General features: G+C 22.2%; 4 protein-coding genes across 10 annotated transcripts; 2 read left to right on the forward strand and 2 right to left on the reverse strand.

Annotated features, from left to right (window-relative positions):
* Positions 1-12: 12 nt before the first annotated feature.
* LOC100870201 (uncharacterized) lies at positions 13-10,688 on the reverse strand. 4 transcript variants are annotated; one of them, XM_086912188.1, is made up of 10 exons: positions 10,468-10,688; positions 8,388-8,597; positions 5,382-5,476; positions 4,897-5,011; positions 3,820-4,007; positions 3,204-3,394; positions 2,735-3,069; positions 1,911-2,641; positions 1,386-1,659; positions 13-415 (listed from the first exon to the last, which is right to left on the reverse strand). In XM_086912188.1, the coding sequence occupies exons 6-10, from the start codon at positions 3,389-3,391 to the stop codon at positions 405-407; spliced, it is 1,539 nt and encodes a 512-aa protein (XP_086768314.1). In that variant the 5' UTR covers positions 3,392-3,394; positions 3,820-4,007; positions 4,897-5,011; positions 5,382-5,476; positions 8,388-8,597; positions 10,468-10,688; the 3' UTR covers positions 13-404. The 4 variants fall into 4 exon arrangements, with proteins under 4 accessions (XP_086768314.1, XP_086768313.1, XP_086768312.1 ...); XM_086912189.1 differs by lacking the exons at positions 13-415; positions 10,468-10,688 and adding an exon at positions 1,025-1,290 and having other exon boundaries at positions 3,204-3,362; positions 8,388-8,520; XM_086912187.1 differs by lacking the exons at positions 13-415; positions 5,382-5,476; positions 10,468-10,688 and adding an exon at positions 1,005-1,290 and having other exon boundaries at positions 1,386-1,656; positions 8,388-8,534.
* Positions 10,689-10,752: 64 nt separating this feature from the next.
* On the forward strand, positions 10,753-14,812 carry Mtr4 (exosome RNA helicase Mtr4). Its single transcript, XM_003697030.4, has 10 exons — positions 10,753-10,942; positions 11,049-11,150; positions 11,242-11,484; positions 11,570-11,777; positions 11,850-12,116; positions 12,198-13,026; positions 13,186-13,358; positions 13,423-13,854; positions 13,959-14,496; positions 14,601-14,812. Exons 1-10 carry the CDS (start codon positions 10,824-10,826, stop codon positions 14,756-14,758), a joined length of 3,069 nt encoding a protein of 1,022 aa, XP_003697078.1. The 5' UTR covers positions 10,753-10,823; the 3' UTR covers positions 14,759-14,812.
* casp (Fas associated factor casp) lies at positions 14,777-19,230 on the reverse strand. Of its 4 annotated transcripts, none has more exons than XM_003697032.3 (12): positions 18,546-19,230; positions 18,016-18,084; positions 17,659-17,941; positions 17,369-17,546; positions 17,000-17,276; positions 16,838-16,940; positions 16,591-16,736; positions 16,355-16,509; positions 16,056-16,251; positions 15,836-15,939; positions 15,429-15,741; positions 14,777-15,244 (listed from the first exon to the last, which is right to left on the reverse strand). In XM_003697032.3, the coding sequence occupies exons 1-12, from the start codon at positions 18,582-18,584 to the stop codon at positions 15,164-15,166; spliced, it is 1,944 nt and encodes a 647-aa protein (XP_003697080.3). In that variant the 5' UTR covers positions 18,585-19,230; the 3' UTR covers positions 14,777-15,163. The 4 variants fall into 4 exon arrangements, with proteins under 4 accessions (XP_003697080.3, XP_086768336.1, XP_086768335.1 ...); XM_086912210.1 differs by having other exon boundaries at positions 15,416-15,741; XM_086912209.1 differs by lacking the exon at positions 18,546-19,230 and adding an exon at positions 18,238-18,438.
* On the forward strand, positions 19,212-21,739 carry UbcE2M (NEDD8-conjugating enzyme UbcE2M). The gene is made up of 4 exons (XM_003697034.4): positions 19,212-19,587; positions 20,314-20,408; positions 20,473-20,679; positions 20,848-21,739. The coding sequence occupies exons 1-4, from the start codon at positions 19,485-19,487 to the stop codon at positions 20,986-20,988; spliced, it is 546 nt and encodes a 181-aa protein (XP_003697082.1). The 5' UTR covers positions 19,212-19,484; the 3' UTR covers positions 20,989-21,739.
* The last annotated feature ends 29 nt before the right edge of the window (positions 21,740-21,768 follow it).

Consider the following 21,768-nt stretch of genomic DNA (forward strand, 5'->3'; position numbering starts at 1 on the left):
ATAAAATATGAATTTATGTATGTTTTATATTTATTGTGAATAATATACATAACATATCATTGACATATATTAATAATAAACAATTTGCATGAAATAGAATACTAATTATTTAAAAAATTATAAACAAATATAAAATTTAATGGATATTATGCAATAAAGTATTAAACAAAAATGGTATTTATAAATTTTAAAGCTTTTTAATCAAATTTTTTATTTTCTTTTTTTGACCATGATAATGTACAAACTCCATTTTTACATTCTTTCACCAATTGTTGTTGTTCATTATTTATTAATTCTTTCTGTTTGTTTCTAAACTGCCACCATTTTATAAATAATGGTTGTATAAAAAATCTCCATATAATGAGAAATATAGGTATAGCCACACATGGTACACATACCATTTTTTATTTAAAATCTGAAATAATATAGGTTATAGATAATATTATAACTAATAAGTAATTCGATAAACATTTCATTTTTCCATATAATCACTTTCACAATAATTGATATAGATAAAAGTTGAATTCATACCTTAAATCACACAAATAAAATTTTTATTATTGACAAAACGATTGAGTAAATAACAGATAATGCGAAAATATATAAATCAATATAACCTTTATATTAAGTATTAAATATTTAATTTTATAATTATGTAATTTACTTTACTATTTTAAATATAAAAGAATTATTAAAATAACTTTATTAATATTAATACTTTCATTAAGACTTTAATTTTGCATATATTGTTTTTTATTATAATAACAGATCATCAAGTTATATTTGACATTACTTGTACTGTATACTCATTCGTAAAAGCATGCGCAATTATTGATTTTAATAGATAATTTAAATAATGTTTTGTGAACAAACAAAAATTTTTTTTTGCAAATTAAAATATGCATTTTTTTGACAGATAAGTATCTTCAATCATTAATTAGATATTATTAATTTAATAAAAACAATAAATTATAAAAATGTAAATAATTATACTGAAAAGAATATTAATATTAAAATTACGTTTTTTATTTATTTATTCAAATTTATTATCATATAATTTGAATATTTATAAATAATTTTCATTTTGTTTATCTTAATTATCGCTTAATATTTATTTTTTATTCATTATTATTTATTTATTATTTTATTTACTTTTTATATATATTGTATATTAATATTCATATGTGAGAACATGGTCACAGCCATATATTGCCAATAGGATTTATTATCCTATTAATTTAACTTAGTGATATAAGGTACTAAAAATACGTAAAGTACTTGGGTAAGGTACTAAAAATAAAGCAAGTATCAGTCAATATATTTACTATTATAATTGTTAGAGTATTTCAATTAAGTTTTTATCATTTGTAAATAACATTACATACTTCCAAATACTTTACGACCTTTCGTTACGGATAAGGAGACAATGACAACACTTAAAACAAAAAAGACTAGTCCAAAGAAGGCAGTTAAAAGTCTGCACCATTGTCGTTTTCGTTTTGCTTTTGCAATTACATGACCCAAACGTTCTGCTCGTGGAACATCAAGCGTGAAATCTAAATTTTCAGCGAATCCTTGCATACGATAATCCCAATTATTTTTATTGGATGAGAAGATTCTATCTTTGTTGAATGAATCACCGTCACTGCACTCCAACTGCTGAAACATTAGTCTTGATACGTTTGTTATATTGATATTGTGAATATTGTTATTTGCGCTGTTATTATATACAAGAAAAACATTTTTAAATTGTATATTTATTTAATTACTTATTTAAAGTAAATGCTTATGTCTCGTATACGTTTGTAAAAATATGTTCATTCATTAATGAAACATTCATCAACTACAAAATTATAAAAATCTATCTTGAAATTATTTTATAGTTTAAAAGTGTACATATATAGACTTACCTTAGAATATTCTGGATCATTAGAAATAATTTTATTCCGATCCTGTTTAGTTTCTTCATTGATATTAATCGTCTCTTTTATATCATTTTTAATATAACGATTCATATATATATTTTTTATTTTTTTATTATGAAAAATTGAATGATTTAAGCATTTGCAATACGATTTAGAATTATTTATATTGTTTTGTAATAATTCTGATTTTATTTTTTGGTATTGATTATCCATTAAAAGCATAAGAGGCGGATTTTCTTTTCTCTTCAATTCATCACTCATTGTTTTTTCTTCGTCATTTTTTGAAGATAGAAATCTACAAGTATGTTCACAAGTGCATAAACAAGTATACCAAGGATTGTATAGATGAGAATTTCGTGTATTATTATAAAGTTTTGAATTTACTGGATTGATTTTCGACGATGAATTTTTATTACAACTTAATTCATATGGATTCGTATCATTTAAAAATGATCGTTTGCTCGGTAAAAAAGAAGAATTATGATAAACATATTCATAAAACTCCCCTTTAAAATCAATTCCTTGCGCAACCTGATATGAAATATTTTGTAATATCTTTTCTGGTGTCATAGTATTTTTGCCTTCTATCATGGAATCCAATGTTTGAGATAATTCAAGAAGGACTTCTTGTGCTGACATATTTATAGATTTTTCATAATCCCAATCGCAATATGAATAGGTGTATGCGCAACTACATCCGCAACATGTATATAAAGCTATTATAAATTATAATAAATCACAATATGAACATTTCAATATTTTTAATATAAAAAAGAATTTATTTTTCATACAAAAGTATCACTACTTACTATCATATTCAGAATTTTCGTTGTTTTGGTAAAGTTCCCGCGAATTAAAAAATGTGGTCGGCCAAATAGGACGTGGAATTGCCTCACTTTCATGAATTACAGCAAGTCCTCCATTGAATTGGTCCTTCATTGTCAAAGATACACGTCGAAAAAAATTTTGATTGGAAATTGCTGATGTATAACAAGAATATGAATCAGCTGATAATGATGGAGAATGACTGGAATAACCAGAACAGGTCGAAGTTCGGCAACATTTTCTTAGATTATTTCGTGTTATAGTTGACAAACTAGCTATAAATCTTGAAACATAAACATCTAACGAGTCAGCTTCCATCCTGAAGATAATTTCTTCTACTTTATTTTAATATTTATTTATCATATTATATTTATCATATAATTTCAAATATTATTTATAATTTATATTTTGAATAACAATTTACATATTGCAGAATGAAGAAATTTAATTTACCATTTTATCTCGTGTAAATCGGCTCGTGGTATAGCGTACAGATTATGGAGATTGCAAGCAAATCTTTCATTCGATGGATGTAAAGACAATTTGATAGTTTCACTGTCAGAATTAGTTTGGTTTTCATCTGAAACTGCCAAAACCGTTGCGATTGCCGCACTGGAATAAAATTTCCCGCGTTCCAGCATTCCCTGTTACGGTTCAATAATATTTCCTATGTGAAATTCCCAATTGAAATTTTAAAAAACGTATCTTTTATTTTTAACAATGTCATAAATTTATATAGAATATTAATAATATGTTAATTATATAAAGATTGCTAATATATTTATAGAACACTTTTAAATTATATAAACCAAAATAAATATAAAACTTAGTATATAAAAATATCGGTTCAAACTTATTTAATTATAAACAATTTTAAATTTATGTTAGATGAAATGAATAAAATGAGATAAACGAATAAATAATGCTATTAATTGAACTTTAAAAAAAAATTAATATTTAAAGAATTTTATATATATAATATCTCTTAAAATTTATTTATTGTTAAAAAAAAATTTTGATAATTATTAAGTATATTATTTAAATAATGTATATATTTATACATTCATACCTTAATAATTTGTGGTTAATAATCGTTGCTGCATAAATCAGATACAGGTTCATCCAATAACCATTGCTGCATGCTTCTCTAGAATAATTGACTTCGAACAAATAGTTGTTCGCTTTCATTCTTAAATTCCTTCATTTTCATTAATTTTTTAACATTTTTTTATATTTTAATATTATCTAATATTATCACTGTAAAAAATATATAAATATATATAAAAATATATATAATAATATAAATATTATTTTCAATATAATTATCATTTAAACATCAATATAAAGGATATATTTAAATTTTATAAAAACTGATTTATTAAACTCTGTTTAAATTTATAATCATTAATTCTATATTTATAGAAAAAAAATTATAATTTAGAAAACTATATAATTGATTAAATTAATATATTAATATTATAACTTAAATTTTTTAAAATTTGAAATTTTAACTATATAATCTGATTTAGAGAGAAATCTTTTTGAATAGATATTTATTGGACATTAGTATTGATGCGAAGGATGTTCCAAAGTTTCAAGGTCGCTTTCACATTTGTCATGTTCACGTAAGAAATTGGACAACGTGAAATGAATATTACGTTATTCAGGACATTCTTTATAAACCGATGATAATATAAAATAATGCAAAATTTTTGCAATAATTATGTTTTATTGTATAATTTTTTGAAAAACAATTTTGTCATTATTTTTTATATTGATATTCTTATTTTCATACTCTTATATTCTTTAAATTTTATAATATAATTGACTATTTTATAATTCAAAATAATATTAAAGTGTAACATATTAATTATAATATAATTATATATATAATTATATTATGTGTAATAATTAAGTGCAATATAATTATGATTTTTATTAAAAATTCAATTTATAATTATTTATAATTATGAAATATTGTAATTTAAAGAATAAGATATTGTTATAATAAAACAAGTTTTAAATAAAAAAACGAATATTTAAAAATATCAGATAAAACTGAATATTTAATGAATTGATAATTATAGTATATCAAAAGTATGATTCACGTATGTACAAACACATATAAACATGGTACTCCAATTACCTGGTACCATGGATCAGTGTACACACCGCAGCGCCCAGCACTCTGCATTCCGCCTCTTTTAGTCGACCACTTTCACGTCACTATAGCTCACTGTCTGATGTTCACGTATTACACCCTGGAATGTCGATTGATGTTACGTTAAAAGTCCTATACTTGGAGAAATTGTAATTCCAATCAAAAGTTATTACATAGATATATTATGTAATCGAAATATAATGTTTTTCAAAATTTTTATAAGAAATATATAAATTATCTATTATAAATTAATAGATATTAAATTCATTATGTATTTTGTAACTTGCACTTATTTTTATTAAGTGATTTTATTTATTTCTTTATTTGATTTTTTGTTTTATAATTCTACGATTTTGGTTTTTAACAATTTAAGATAATAATAAACATGAATTAACCAGTAGCATTATAAAAGATGATAGAAAATTTGTGAGAAGTCTACAAATCGAAGTTACAAAAAATATTTAACTTACAAACTTTCACTCGCACTTATTCAGGTTCGTCATATGAAAACGGACTGCCCCATGATTCGAAAATAAATTCCGCAATTCTCCATTATACTACTTTCCTACATTTGAAAGGAGCAAACTTGTCTTCTTAATTAGTTAACAGATATGAAAAAACTTTCACGATATTATATGAAAATGTTATGTATAATTTACAATTAGATAAATTTTCTCTATTTTTTTTTATTTTGTTTTTTTTTCTTCTTTTATTTCTTTTTTTATAAAAGTAATCAAAAATTTATTTCATATTCATTTTAAGATAGTTTTGAAGAGTTAGTTAAATTATAAATTATTTAGTTTCTATATATATAAAATTCTATAAAATTAGTATTGTAATAATGTGATTTTCATTTTAAAATTTACATTGTTTTACAATGTTACGAAAATATTTGAACATATAAATTAATTTATTATTTTTTACTTTAAATAAATACAATATAAAAATAATATATTATTGAATTATATATTTTATTTTATATTAAAGTTGATAATTAATAAAAAATATATATTTTAATATATTTTTATATTTAATATATTTTAATATATATTTTAATAATAATAAATATATATTTTACAAATGATGATGTAAATATTAATATATAATAATTAATTCATATAGTTTTATAACTGTGCAATAAAATAAAAATCTGAAAATATTGGTTGATAATATACGATACAAATTTATATAATATTAATAAGAATTTTCTTTTAATATTACAAAAAAAATAAAATTAATCTTTGACAAAACATAGCTTTCATATATGTAAATTTCATATCAATAATAAATATATGTATAAAATTTAGCGTTAAAATGGAGTAAATAATCAAAGAATAATATAGCTTTTTTCTCACGAAAAGAAGTACAAAAATAACAATTGCTTTATGAGCGTATCTACATATTCAACGAACAATCAGATTATGTGAGTTTTGTTATTTCTATATATATAAGTACTCATATGTGTTTGAAGTAAGTACCTTGAACATACGATGCAATAGTCAAAGAAAAATACGTAATTTAATATTCTTCTTATTAATATTAATTATTTTTTATTTTTATTTTTTATTGAAATGTAGTTATTCAAATCATAAATAGAATACTGAAGTTAAGAAATAAATATTCAAATTATTACATAAAATATTTTTTATAAATAAAAGATAACTTATTATATAATTAAAAACTATTAAGAATATTTTCAATCAAAACAATATATAATTAACGATAATTAATAAAATAAATTACATGGAAATTCTATTATTCTTATATTTATGTAATTATAATTTATTTTCAATTTAAATTAAAATATATTTATTTTGTAATATATTATATATTTTAAACATATATTATAAACATTATATGAAACATATAATGTATCCTAATGAAAATCATTAGATTTTTAATACAGAATTAATAATTAATATTCGTAACAAAAATTTAGATATGAAAAGTTGATTAAAATCAAAAACAGATGAAAAAAATTAATCTAATTTATTATTGAAGTTTTTTACTAAAGCTTGATTTTAAAATTTGAATAATTTGAAGAAAATATTTTTTTAAATTATTAATTAAAATTACTTTAAATTTTTGATATTACATTTTACAAAACATTAAAATTTTTACTATATTATTACAACAAAAATAAAATAATTTATTTAAGCTACAAAAGAGTAATGATTAACAATTTATGAAAGTAAATGATTAAAGATTTTCCGGGATATGTAGTTGAGAAAGATCGAAATTGAATAGACCTTGAATTTTCGAATAAGATGATGATTCGTGAACCATTGATTATCTCATATTTCTACATCGTTCGAATCTAACATGTATACATATATATATTCTATTGAGTATTCATTTTCCTTTATTATTATAGACTATCATATAACACTTTTTTTTTAAATGTATATACATATTCGTTTTCTAAATCAATTTTATTCAAATTGTTATTATGTATACACTTAAATTATAATTAATCTAATAGTTGTACTGTAGTTAATTAATTTGTTTAGATAAAATTTTATTTAAAATTTTTTATATAAAAAATCGTGAAATTAATGTAACATATTTTTAGTAAAATAACAAAAATGATCTTTTTTGCAAATTTTTATCAAAGAAAAAAAATCAAAGAGAGTTAACTGAATAGTCAAAATAAAAAGTCATTCGCAAATATTTTAGAATTTTATGAATTGAATAATTAAAATTAAAAATAAAAACAAACTTCTAAATAAGAGTAACGAATGAACTTTTGGAAATATATATTCTAAGAAGAATAACTAGTTAAAACAATGTATAATCTTAACTAATTAAACAATATATAATCAATGCAAATGCAATACTGCAGGTGTTCTTAAGGTATATATAAAACATTGTCTATTATTAAAACATAATGTTATATTATATTTAATCATATTCATTGATTTTATAATTTAATTAATTAATTTGTTAAAGAATTAAAATAAAAATATTATCTATATATTCATATTTTTCTTAAATATATATATATAAAATTTAAAAAAGTTATGTATATATTTAAGAGCTGAATCATTAAAAGTGCTATATAATAAATAATAAATAATTAATATCTATTATAAATATTTATTACTAATAATTAAAATAAAAAATAATGAAAAATAATATATTATAAATTATTCGTAAAGTTTATTAAAAATAAAATCTTTATAATATATAAATATTTCTAAATATTAATTTTTTTGTATTGATATTCTTAATTTTATAATTGTATAAAATTCTAAAAATTAACTTACATGAGAAATAAAAAATTCAAAGAGAAAAATATCAATAACAATCCATGATTAGAAACGATTTATAAAAAAATAATTAATTGAAGAATTAAAATTTAATATTTTTAAACAATTAAATTAAGTGTAATTCTTAATTCTTATAATTGTAAATTGAATTTTAAATTATTTACTTTTTTTTTTTTAAAATTTATATATATATATATTTTTAAGTACCTTTAAGCAAGCCTATTTCAATTTTCTTTCTATGTCAATAAACTTTGTATGAAGGAGGCTGGGCGCTCGGAAGATAAAACTTTCACACGCGTGCTAGCGTGACCGTTACACTCGCGACGTTCCACTCACAAACTCCCAAAAGAAACTGAAAGTCCCGTTTCTTCGTAGTGTAAACGCTCATTCAAAATCTTCAATCTCATGATCTCTTTGCTATTACATTCACATAACAAATATTAACTACTCATTTTATCTACATTTCTGTTTTGATTTATTTAAATTAATTAAGAGAATAATAAATAATGTTTAATAATATAATAAATAATGTAATAATATTTAATAATTTATTTTATATAAGAAAAAATAAATATATAAAATTTACGATATTTTATATTTATGAAATTAATGATGGAATAAATAAAAATAATATAATAAACAGTAACTTAGTATTAAAAATTCATTAAAATGAAGATGAATTTAAAGTATCTAAGATTTACAAAAAAAGATGCGTATAGAAATAGAGATATCCTATTTAATAGGAAGGAGGAAGAATGAATTAATAAGAAATTTAATGACATCATAGATTCACAAAAACTTTCGATACTATTCCATTAAATGTATTTTTAATGGATAATGGAAAATATAAAATATATTTTTAAAATGTATTATACTTTGTGTATAAATATTGTTTACAGAAAAAATATACACTTCTACACTATATATATAAAAAAATTATTAATCATTATAATAAAATTAATCAGATATTGGAGCCTCTTAAATATATAAATCTTATACAGCAAATAGAAAAAAAAGAGCAAATAATAAAATAAAAATAGACTAAAAATATTAAAATATTAAAATATTAAAATCATTTGTAGAATATGAAACATAGAAAAGATAAAATAATGAGAGAAAAATAAAGATAGAATAAGAATAAATTATCAATGCCATCTCTTGAATATTAAAGACATTTCTTCAAAAGCAGGGTAAAATAGGGTAAAAATTAAAAATTACTAGTATATATTGAATACTATTGAAAAGATGTTTCTAATATTTAAAAGATGTCACTGATCTTCAATTCTTATTCTGATTTAAAAAGATATTTGAGAGATGGTGCTCATAGTTTGTTTTATCTTATTTTTATCCTATTTCTTATTCTTTCTATATTTCATTTGAAACATTCTGTGAATGATATTAATTGCTCAATTTTTATTATCTCTATCTTTCTGTTATTATTTATTTTTTTTATCTATATTTACTTTTAGCGCGTAACCACAAATGAAGTACGAGATATGAATTGAATACACTTTTATCATTTCTTTTTCAATTCTTTAATTTATAATTATTTCAAATATAAATAATTTTTAAATATTTGAAAAACTTGTAATTTGTAAACATTTAAAAAAAAATTAAATTTAATTAATTAAAAAATATATTTAATTTTATTTTTAAAAATATAATCTATAATAATTACACAACTAATTTATGAATTAATCTTACTCTATAATCGATTCGAAATGAACATCTATTTTAAAATAAATTAAAAAATAAAAGTTATATAAATAATATGCATAACAATATTTTTTCTGATTTCTAAATCTGGTTTCTTCTTGTTTAATACAAAGTTTTTTATAATTAAAAAAATGTACATAATAGCGTGAAACCATCATTCCAATTATTTATCTCACAATAATTTATATAAATATATATATAAACATATAAATAATTAATTTATATCAATATTTGTTCTATTTCTTATTTGCAATTTTTGTTAAAATTTTAATTTTAATTTCAATTATTACTAATATGAATAATAATAATATTGGGAATGAAACTAAAATGATAAGGAAATCTTAATAAATAAAAAATGCATTAAATATTATATCTATTCTATATCTTATTTGAGATTCAATCAAACGATATGTAAAGTTAATAAGACATAAATGTCCAAAACAGAAATAAGTATACAATATTATTGAAAAGCTCTTTACTCAAATAGATTCAAATTTTATTAAATAAAATCGTATCATTTTTTATATGACAATAAAAAAATTAATAATCGTAATAATTAATTAATATATACCTGCATTTTTATGGCAAATTTTGTCATAAAAAAAATAAAATATTTATTTGTCTACACTGATACGAATCAACTATACGATATATCAAAAGAAAGAAACGAATATTCATTTTTATATGTATTTGAATTTATGATTTTGAAATATATATTTGTACACTTGAAATAAGAAAATTAATAAAATTATATAAAATTAATGTAAAATGGTGATTAATGTAAAAATGACTATCGATAATCGATTAGTCATTCGATATATAATTATATAATCGATAGTTGATATAAAGTATCGATAAATATAAACATTAATCTTGATTTGTCCCAAGAATCGATGAAAATTGTACATACATAACTTTATATTTATAATGGCTAATTTTACTGAAGACTTATTTGATGTTTTTGAAGAAGCAGAAGATATAGTAGAAGTGATTCCAACTCCGGTGAAACCAAGAAATGAAGATTTAAATACATCGTTTAATGAAAAGTAAGTATAAACTATTCCATAACCTCTCTATTATATTGATATTTTAAATATAATATAAAAAATATTTTTAATTAAAAGAAATAATACATAAGAAATAATAACACAGGAAAACTAATTTAGAAAGTGGCACTAAACGGGAATTTGAAAATGATTCTGATGAATTAGTTTCCAAAAAATTACGATCTGATCCTGTATTGGAAGATTTAAAGTAAGTCTTTTTATAAAACTTTTTATAAAGTTTTATTTAAACTATGATAACTATATATATTTTTGAATATATATTTTTTAAATTTGTATAGTATAGAAGAATTAGCACCACGTATTAAAATACATACAATAGAAACAATTGAATCATGTACACATGAAGTTGCAGTTCCTCCAGATTATGAATATGTACCATTAGAGAGTAAACAAAGCAAACCAGCAAAAGAATACAAATTTGTATTAGATCCTTTCCAAAAAGAAGCAATCTTATGTATTGAAAATAATCAATCTGTTTTAGTTTCTGCACATACATCAGCTGGTAAAACTGTTGTTGCAGAGTATGTATTTAAAATTTGAAAAAAGTAATTAATATTAGATATATCTATTATTATAATCATATAGATAATTTTCAAAAATTTATAGATATGCAATAGCATGTTCATTAAGAGATAAGCAAAGAGTTATTTATACAACACCTATAAAGGCATTAAGTAATCAAAAGTATAGAGAATTTTTTGAAGAATTTAAAGATGTAGGTTTAGTAACTGGAGATGTAACAATTAATCCAACAGCAAGTGTGCTTATTATGACTACTGAAATTTTAAGAAATATGCTTTATCGTGGATCTGAGGTTTTTAAAATTTTTATTATATTATATTGTATGTAAATGATAGTAATTTAAATAATATATATAATATTTAAGGTAATGCGTGAAGTTGGATGGGTAATTTTTGATGAAATTCATTATATGCGTGATAAAGAAAGGGGAGTTGTATGGGAAGAAACATTAATATTATTACCAGATAATGTGCACTATGTATTTCTTTCTGCTACTATACCTAATGCCAGACAATTTGTAGAATGGGTTGCACATTTACATAAGCAACCATGTCATGTTGTTTATACAGATTACAGACCAACTCCTTTACAACATTATATATTTCCTGTTGGTGGAGATGGTATTCATTTGGTTCGTAAAAACTATAATAAATAAATTATTTATTATAAAATGAAAATTTCATTTAAATAATATATTTATATTTATACGTAGGTTGTGGATGAAATGGGACAATTTAAAGAAGAAAATTTTAATAGGGCAATGGCTTGTTTGCAACATAGTGATGCAGCTAAAGGAGATAGTAAAGGTCGCAAAGGTGGTATTCGTCCATCAAATGCTGGACAAACAAATATTTTTAAAATGGTCAAAATGATTATGGAAAGAAATTTTGCACCTGTAATTATATTTAGCTTTTCCAAGAAAGATTGTGAGATATATGCCATGCAAATGGCTAAATTAGATTTGAATACATTAGAAGAAAAAAAGTTGGTAGATGAAGTATTTAATAATGCTATGGATGTTCTTAATGAAGAAGATCGACGTTTACCACAAGTTGAAAATGTGCTACCACTTTTAAGACGAGGAATAGGAATTCATCATGGTGGACTTTTACCTATTCTGAAAGAAACTGTAGAAATATTATTTGGTGAAGGATTAATAAAAGCATTATTTGCAACAGAAACTTTTGCTATGGGATTAAATATGCCAGCACGAACAGTTTTATTTACAGCATCACGAAAATTTGATGGTAAAGACTTTCGTTGGATTACATCTGGAGAATATATACAAATGTCTGGTCGAGCAGGTAGAAGAGGTTTAGATGAAAAGGGAATAGTAATATTAATGATAGATGAGCAAGTTAGTCCAGTTGTTGGTAAAGCAATTGTACAAGGAAAACCAGATCCTATTAATTCAGCATTTCATTTAACTTATAATATGGTTTTAAATCTTTTGAGAGTTGAAGAAATTAATCCTGAATATATGCTTGAAAGAAGTTTTTATCAATTTCAAAATCAAGCCTCTATTCCAGATCTATATAACAGTAAGTAAATCTATTCATTTATTAAATTTTAAATCAAAATAAAATACTTTTTATATATTTTAAATCAAAATAAAATATTTTTATATTTTTATGTAAAAATATTTACATAATTATATATTCATATATATATATACTTATATTTTATATGTATCATTGTAGAAGTAAAGGATTTACAAGGTGCATATAATGCAGTAACTATTGATAGGTATAATCACATATCTTCCTATCATGATATACGTGAGCAACTTGAACATCTTAGTAGTGAATTTAGATGTTTTTTAACAAAACCAGAATATTTACTTCCATTTTTACAACCTGGAAGATTAGTAAAAGTAAATATTTATATATAACATTTATATTAGAAATTATTTTTTTTAATTATATTGGCACTTGTAGGTAAAAAATGAAAATGAAATGTTTGATTGGGGTATAATTGTAAATTTCAAAAAAAAAAATCCTAAAAATCCAATAAGAGAAAATACTGTTATTATTATTGATATATTACTTCACATTTCTAAAAACTCTAGTGAAGGATGTCCTGTACCTTGTCGAGAAGGAGAAGAAGGTGACATGGAAGTAGTTCCTGTTATACATACATTAATTTCTCAAATTAGTTCACTTAGATTATATTATCCAAAAGATTTAAGACCATCTGATAATAGAAAAAGTGTATTAAAAACAATACAAGAAGTAAAAAAAAGATTTCCAGATGGACCACCATTGTTAAATCCTATTACGGATATGCATATTGAAGATGATGCTTTCAAAGATATTGTTAAAAAGATTGAAGTATTAGAAGAAAAATTATATGCTCATTCTTTGCATAAGGTGATAAAATTATCTTTTTTTTTTCACATATTTTTTTAATTATAATATTTTTAAAACGATTAAAATGATTATTTTTAAAATTATTTTATTATTTTTCATCTTAGGATCCTAATGTAAATATTCTATATGAACAATTTTTACATAAAGAAGATTTAGGTAATCAACTAAAACAAGCTAAATTAGAATTAAAACAAGCTAAATCAATACTTCAAATGGATGAATTAAAATGTAGAAAACGAGTATTGCGAAGAATGGCCTATTGTACAGCATCAGATGTTATAGAATTAAAAGGCAGAGTAGCTTGTGAACTTAATGGAGCTGACGAATTGTTAATGACAGAAATGATTTTTAATGGTTTATTTAATTCATTAAGTGTACCACAAATGGTAGCATTAATTAGTTGTTTTGTTTGCGACGACAAATCAAATGAAATGCCTAAGAGTACTGAAGAATTAAGTGGTCCACTTAGACAAATGCAAGATTTAGCTCGAAGAATAGCAAAAGTATCTACAGAAGCTAATCTAGAATTAGATGAAGATACATATGTAGAACGATTTAAACCATATTTAATGGATGTTGTATATGCTTGGTGTAAAGGAGCTACTTTTTTGCAAATTTGTAAAATGACAGATATATTTGAAGGTATATTTCAAAATTTTTACATTTTTTTTTTTTTTTTTTTACTAAATTATCAAATGCCTTTATATTTATTCTTTTGAAAATATTATAATTTCAATTAATTCTAGGTTCTATTATAAGATGTATGCGTCGTTTGGAAGAAGTTCTTAGACAATTATGTCAAGCAGCCAAAAATATTGGAAATACGGATTTAGAAAATAAATTTAGTGAAGCAATTAAACTTATAAAACGTGACATTGTCTTTGCTGCATCTTTGTATTTGTAATAAAAATTCTTAAAAAAATTTAATATTATTCAAAATATATTTTTTTATTACAAATTCCATTTATATTTATTACAAATTGAACTCCTTTAATATATTTTTAAATATTTCTTGCAATCGTGGTAACGACAAACAAAAGGCTACTTTTGTTTGAGGTTTTTTGAAATGTAATTTATTTTTAGGAATTTAAAATATACAATGCACATGCATGGAAAGGACTTTTTATAATATAAGACTACATTTGTCGTACGAATGAATAGTACGAAAAGATACAGCATAAAAATGTAGTTGCACAATAAACTGAACTCATACTAACTGATAACTATTCAAAACTTGTTAAATAAATAACACTTTCAGAATATTGCAATGCTTAAATTCTACATTTTTAATTTAATTACAACAAATTACTTATCGTTCTTCTAAAATTACTGTTTCTTGAGGACAGAATTTTAAATCCATAAGAGTGAGTTTTGAATCCATAGATGTTAACTGAAACACATAGAAAAATTAAATTTAAATAAATTTAAAAAATTAATTCTATTAAATATTATGAAATATTCATAAATTGCACGCGTGTATGTGTGCATGCATACATATGCTTGTACATTTAACTTGATAAAAGGGAAAGCACATTTATGTAATAAGAACTTAAGTGCTTACATCATCTACTTACATCCCTTCGAGGCCAACTACACAGAACTTTGTATTCTTCTGTTGGGTAACCTTCCACAATCAGAAAATTAAGAAGTGTTTGTAGAGGCGTATCAGATTGAAATCTACGCTCTAGAAATTTTCCAGCTGGAAGCCGCACTCGTACTTTTAACACTCCATCACCAGTTCCTTGTTGTGGTTCAGGTGGTAAACTTGATTCTACTGCCTGTCTATGAGCTTCTTTTCTTGCTTCTTCAGCCAACCTTTCATTTTCTGCTTGTTCTTTTCGTTGTTTTTCTAATTCTTCTTGCATTTGTTTTGCTTCTTCTTTCGCTCTAAAAAAAATATACATATAATACATACACTATTTATTTATAATTTTTTTAATTTTTTTATAATTTTATTAATAAATAATTATTTTTAATATACCTATCTGCAGCTAAACTTTCCTGATATGCTCTATCTTGTTCTTGTTTTACTCTTTCTCTAGCTTGTCTTTCTTCTTCAACACCAATATCGGTACGTCTTTGTTCCTATTTTTCAGAAATGGAAATTTAATAATAAATAATTAATTGATAAATAATATCAATAATAAATAATTAATATCATACATTAATTATGTGAAGTCATATATTAAATATTTATTTACCTGAAATACTTCAACAACATGAATTAAATTAGTTAATAATTCATTTACTCCCACATTGGCATGTATTACTGTAAACATCTCTGTAATAGATCTAGCTCTCATTATAATTACAAGAGCAGGTAAAGTATCGACATCTATATTTTCCATAGCTAATGTTGCAAATGATCCTAATGTTTGTTTTACAGATGAAAGAAATCTAAAATATTTAATTCAAATAAAATATTTTATAAAAAAGAATTTTATGTTATAAAAAAATATCTTTTATAATTAAATATATATATATTTAAATATATATATACTTTTGTTTATTAGATTCAAATGTAATATCCCAACCCCATACTATAAAATTTGCAGATAAAACTTGGAGTACAGCTTCACAACTTAATAATTGTGTGCAACATACATTTGCTAGTACACTATTATCATGATGCAAATATACAGCTAATAATTTTCTCTGTAACATCAAAATTTACAATTTACAATTTTACAATTTTATATAAGATAAACAATGATTTTTTAAGTATTAATTACTAACTTCTTTTGCTGGCTTTAAACATGACTCTTTAACAGCATCTTTAAATGTACCAGTAAAAAATTCTGGATGTGCTGGTCCATATCGTTTTTCAAATTCTTCTGCAAAATGCATTGTACCTATTGTTTCATCTGCTACATTTTCTGGCACTATAAATGATAAATTATTGGATTGATATAATAAAAAAATTAATGTTAATATTAAAAAATTGAAATTTAAAATACTTATTAAATAAATTTAATTTACTTACTAAGACGTTGAGTTTTTGTAGATCTGACATTATCTACAAAAATATCATCTTCTATATCATCTTCATCTATAGAACTATCACTTTCAATTAAATCTATGACATCCTAAAAATAACAAAGTATTATTTTAATGCTATATATATTTATAACATAATTATTAATACCTTCTTTTCTTCTTTCATAGGAAGTTCATTTACAGATAAATCATGTTCTGGATAAGAAATTCCACTTTGGGCTAACATAACATTATCATTTTTTACTGAATTTGGCCAGCCTTTCCACTGTTGATTTCGAACTGGAACAGCTGTTAATGAATAAATACCAGATTTTACATCCAAAATTGTATTTGTTCCAGGAAATTTCAAATTATATGTTTCCTTGTTTATTTCATCTCTTATGTTTAAAGTATATGTTTGAGTCATTCGTTTTGATAAACTCACACTATAAAAATAATAAAAAATGTATTTAATTATGAAATATTTAATAAATTTATATAAATATAAATATATAATTTTTAGAAAAAATTTACTTACATATCAGTTGTTAAATCAACATCTTCTGTTATAGGAGACATATATAAAGTATTTTCTTTTGGTAAATCTAATGATTGTAATGATCTATAATCTGATTTTGGTTCTTTTTTCCATCCATAGAGACGTTGTTGACAAGGTGGAACATTTGTTTGTACCCATATAAGTTGTTTGAGATCCTCTGTAAATATTATTTATCTTTATATTTTATCTTATATCTTATATTATCTTTGATCTAATAATAAATAAATATAACAAATAAAAAAAAAATTATTTAATAATAAAATATTTACTTAATGATGAAAATTCAGATAAATTTATTTCATATTCATTATTAAGATGGTTAACATGGAATGTAAGTGTCCTTTCTCTTTCACAAGTTTTAGATTTACTTGTTCCTGGTTTTGAATTTTCTGTTACTTCCATTATGGAATTATTTTTAGAATCACAATTAGTTTGAGATGAAAATGAATGTGATTGAGGCATTCTTTCAATTTCTTCTATCATTTCTATATCTGGACTTATTTCAGAAGGTAATTGTTGTGTACTACGAAGCATAGCTTGATTTACTGCTGCCTATAATATAACATTATTTAAATTTTTATTTATTTCTACATAAAAACAAAATGAATTTACATAGAAAAATTTACCAATAAATCCCAATTTGATTCTTCTAAATATTTAATGGCATCACCAACATCATCAATTCCTGTACATGCCTAAAAAGCAACATATATTTATTTATTCTAAATGTAACTAATTGATATAAATATTAATATAAAATTAATTTTTAAATAATATATTATAATATTTTATTTTAATATCATAAATTAATGAATAATAAAATTCTTTTTTAAAATTCCTTTTTGTACTTTTAATTTTATAGTCTTTGTTTTATAATCCATAAATACAATAAAGACAAAAGAAGACAACACACCAAAAAGAATTCAAAAATATAAAGTACCAAATACCATCACAGGATATTATTTAAATGATTTTTATATTTATATATTTTTAAATATTGTTAAAATTTTGACAAATTGAAAATGAAACAAACGAAAATATTGTTTTATGTTTATATATTTTTTCTACTACTGTCAATGTCATTAATATATACATCATAACCTAAAATCTATGTTGTATTTAAAATTAACAAATAATTAAACATCCAATAAATTACCTGAAAGTTAGCTAAAATCTCATCCCGGACTCCAGCCATTGTGTCGTCGTTTACTGTCAAACTAGAGAAAATATATAGATCGCGAAATCTATCTCGTTACTTTTTGATCGTTACAAGCAACATGCACAACTAATGTAAGCCATTGACGTCTTATATCTCACACTAATTCAAAACGAACATTGAACCATCTAGTGTTTATATATTTTTCCTTATAAGAGTAAATAATTATTTGTATATCCAACGACAGATATTTTCACAACTCGTATAAATATTTCCAATATATATGAAAAATTACGATTGGTAGAATCCTAAATCATTATAAATGGTTACCAATCATATTTAAATGATAAAAAATACGTGTAAAATATTATTTATATTTACAATGTAATTTAAACATTTCTCATTCTATATTTTTTCTATAATAACAAATTTTATTTATTATACATTTGTATGAAGTAATAATGACTGAAGTTTTATAATACAGAATTATACTATATATATAATTCAGAAGTTCTATAATTCACGTAACATTTAAACTTCATTCTATATTTTTACAAATTATAAAATAATGAATTAAATATAGATAAAATTAAGGATTAATATTTTATATTTTATACTATTATAGCTAAATAATCAAATATATTATTATAAAAAAAAAGTTATCTTATTGAAAAAAATTAATTATTCAATCTTAAATTAAAACATTGTACATGTACATATAAATGAAATACAGGCTTTAATATGTAGTATGAAAAATAGGACTTTAATACCGTGATCGTAACAGAAACGAATTCTATTCCGTCCACGTGAAACCAGTCGTAAATTCACAGTAGTTGTTTCCATTGTCAAAAAGTTTTGTTGCGTGCATCGTAGCTGCGCGCGTGGCCGTTCGAGGAAGAAGACTTTTGTGCCTTCCACGCCTGGCACCGCCACTCTATCATGATCAAATTATTTTCATTAAAACAGGCGAAAAAGGATGGCGAGTCACCGAAAGCTGGCACCCAAAAAAAAGCATCTGCAGCGCAACTGAGAATCACAAAAGGTTTATTGACGGATACTTATAGTCTTCTTTTCAATTTCTGTTTTATTTGTTACTACAAACTTCATTTAATATATGAAAAATAGATTAATTAGAAAGAAATTTATTAAAAATTTTATAAAATTTTAATCTTATAATGAGTTTTATTTTGTGTAGCTATTAATATTTGTTCATTTTTATTAATACTCATTATATACTTTATATTTAGATTTTTTGTATTTTATATTTATATGTATATATTTTTTTATTATCTGTTTGAACATATATACAATTTAATTTATTTTCATATTTTTAAAAATATATTGATTCTATATAAATATTTTATTAAATTCTTCATAAAATATTAATTATAAATTCCAACAAATATCATAAATATTTAAAAAAATAAATTAAAAAATGAAATAAATTTTAAGATAGTAATAAATATATTTGTGATTGTATCTATTAAAACAGATGGTTTATTAAAAAATAATTATTATATTATTTAAATATAATAATAAAATAATTATTATACACAAATAAAATAATTATTATAAACAAATTTTTAATAAATATAAATAAATTATATTTTTCATGATTATTAATATTAATATTCATTTAATTTTAAAGATTTTTTTAAATTAAAAATATTTCATTATTTTGATTTTGAACTAATCTTCAATAATTTGATGTAAAATATTTTTTTCTTTCATTCTTCAACATATTTTAAAAAATTCTTATTTTATATAGATATAAATGAACTCAATCTTCCAAAAACATGTGGGACAGAGTTTCCTGATCCAGATGATCTTCTTAGCTTTAAGCTAATTATTTGTCCAGATGAGGTAAGATTTTTTTTTCATTTCTTTTTTATGTATATAATTTGATAATTATTTTTTAATTTTTTAGGGATTTTATAGAGGTGGTAGATTTGTTTTCAGTTTCAAAGTTGGACCAAATTATCCACATGAACCACCTAAAGTAAAATGTGAAACACAAGTTTATCATCCTAATATTGATTTAGATGGCAATGTGTGTTTGAATATTTTAAGAGAAGATTGGAAACCAGTCCTTACAATTAATTCTATTGTTTATGGATTACAATATCTTTTCTTGGTATTTAATATAATATATAATAATGATATTTTTTATAATGAAATAAAAAATTTATATTATATTTTACTTATATTACATGTATTATTTATAAAATTTTTGAATAATTTAAACAAAAATTAAATTTAAATTTAAACAAAAAAATACCTATAAAAAATATTATTTATTTAGGAACCAAATCCAGAAGATCCATTGAATAAAGATGCCGCAGAAGTCCTTCAAAATAATAGGAGAGCATTTGAGCAGAATGTAGCAAAAGCAATGAGAGGTGGCTATGTCGGCGCGTTTTATTTCGAACGATGTCTCAAGTGACATTAACATTCACTTTATCCGAGGACACAATGAGGAAAGAGGTCGAGAGTAGAACTTCTTCGTGCTCTAAATGTGTTCCTCTCGTCCATTTGTTTTAACGGGCCTCTCTGCGTCTTTACGAGTGCTTCGAACCTTTGGTCAATAAACCATTGGTAAAAATGCCACCGATGCGCCATTTTTTCGGAGTTGTGGGATACTTACTTTTCCTTTCTTTTTTTTTTTTTTTCTCTCTCTCTTTCAAATATAATAAAGAAATGAAATTGCATTTACGTTTGCAAGTTTTTTATTTAATTAGTAATTTATTGGCAAATATAAATAAGATATAAAATTGTTTTTAAGAAAAATCTATAAATGATTATAAATTTTTACTACTTTATTAAATATTTTTCTTACAAGTTTAAAAAACAAAAGTGTATAATTAAAATTGTCGCAACTTTGTAAAAATATTAATATAATTTTTCAACTTCGATTAAAAATTTCATTATAAGTATGTACTTATAACTGAATTATTCTAATCTTATCTAACAAAAATGTATATATGATATATGTATATGAAACTGCAAACGTATCTACAATTTCAACATGCAGCTCCTCATATAAATGTATCTCCGCCCTGAGAGTTATTTCGCAGGATATGAATTATTTTCCATAAACGGATATATATATATCCTGCCAAAATCTTCATTTTGAAAACACATAACTTAACTTATGTATCGATCGAAAGTGGAATATAAGGCTGTTAATGAGAAAATTTTGCATTTCAATTGCATTTCAATCATT

The sequence above is a fragment of the Apis florea genome, unplaced genomic scaffold (assembly GCF_048593485.1).
Source record: "Apis florea isolate Af1SG1 unplaced genomic scaffold, ASM4859348v1 contig_3367_pilon, whole genome shotgun sequence".
Classification (NCBI taxonomy): Eukaryota; Metazoa; Arthropoda; class Insecta; order Hymenoptera; family Apidae; genus Apis; species Apis florea.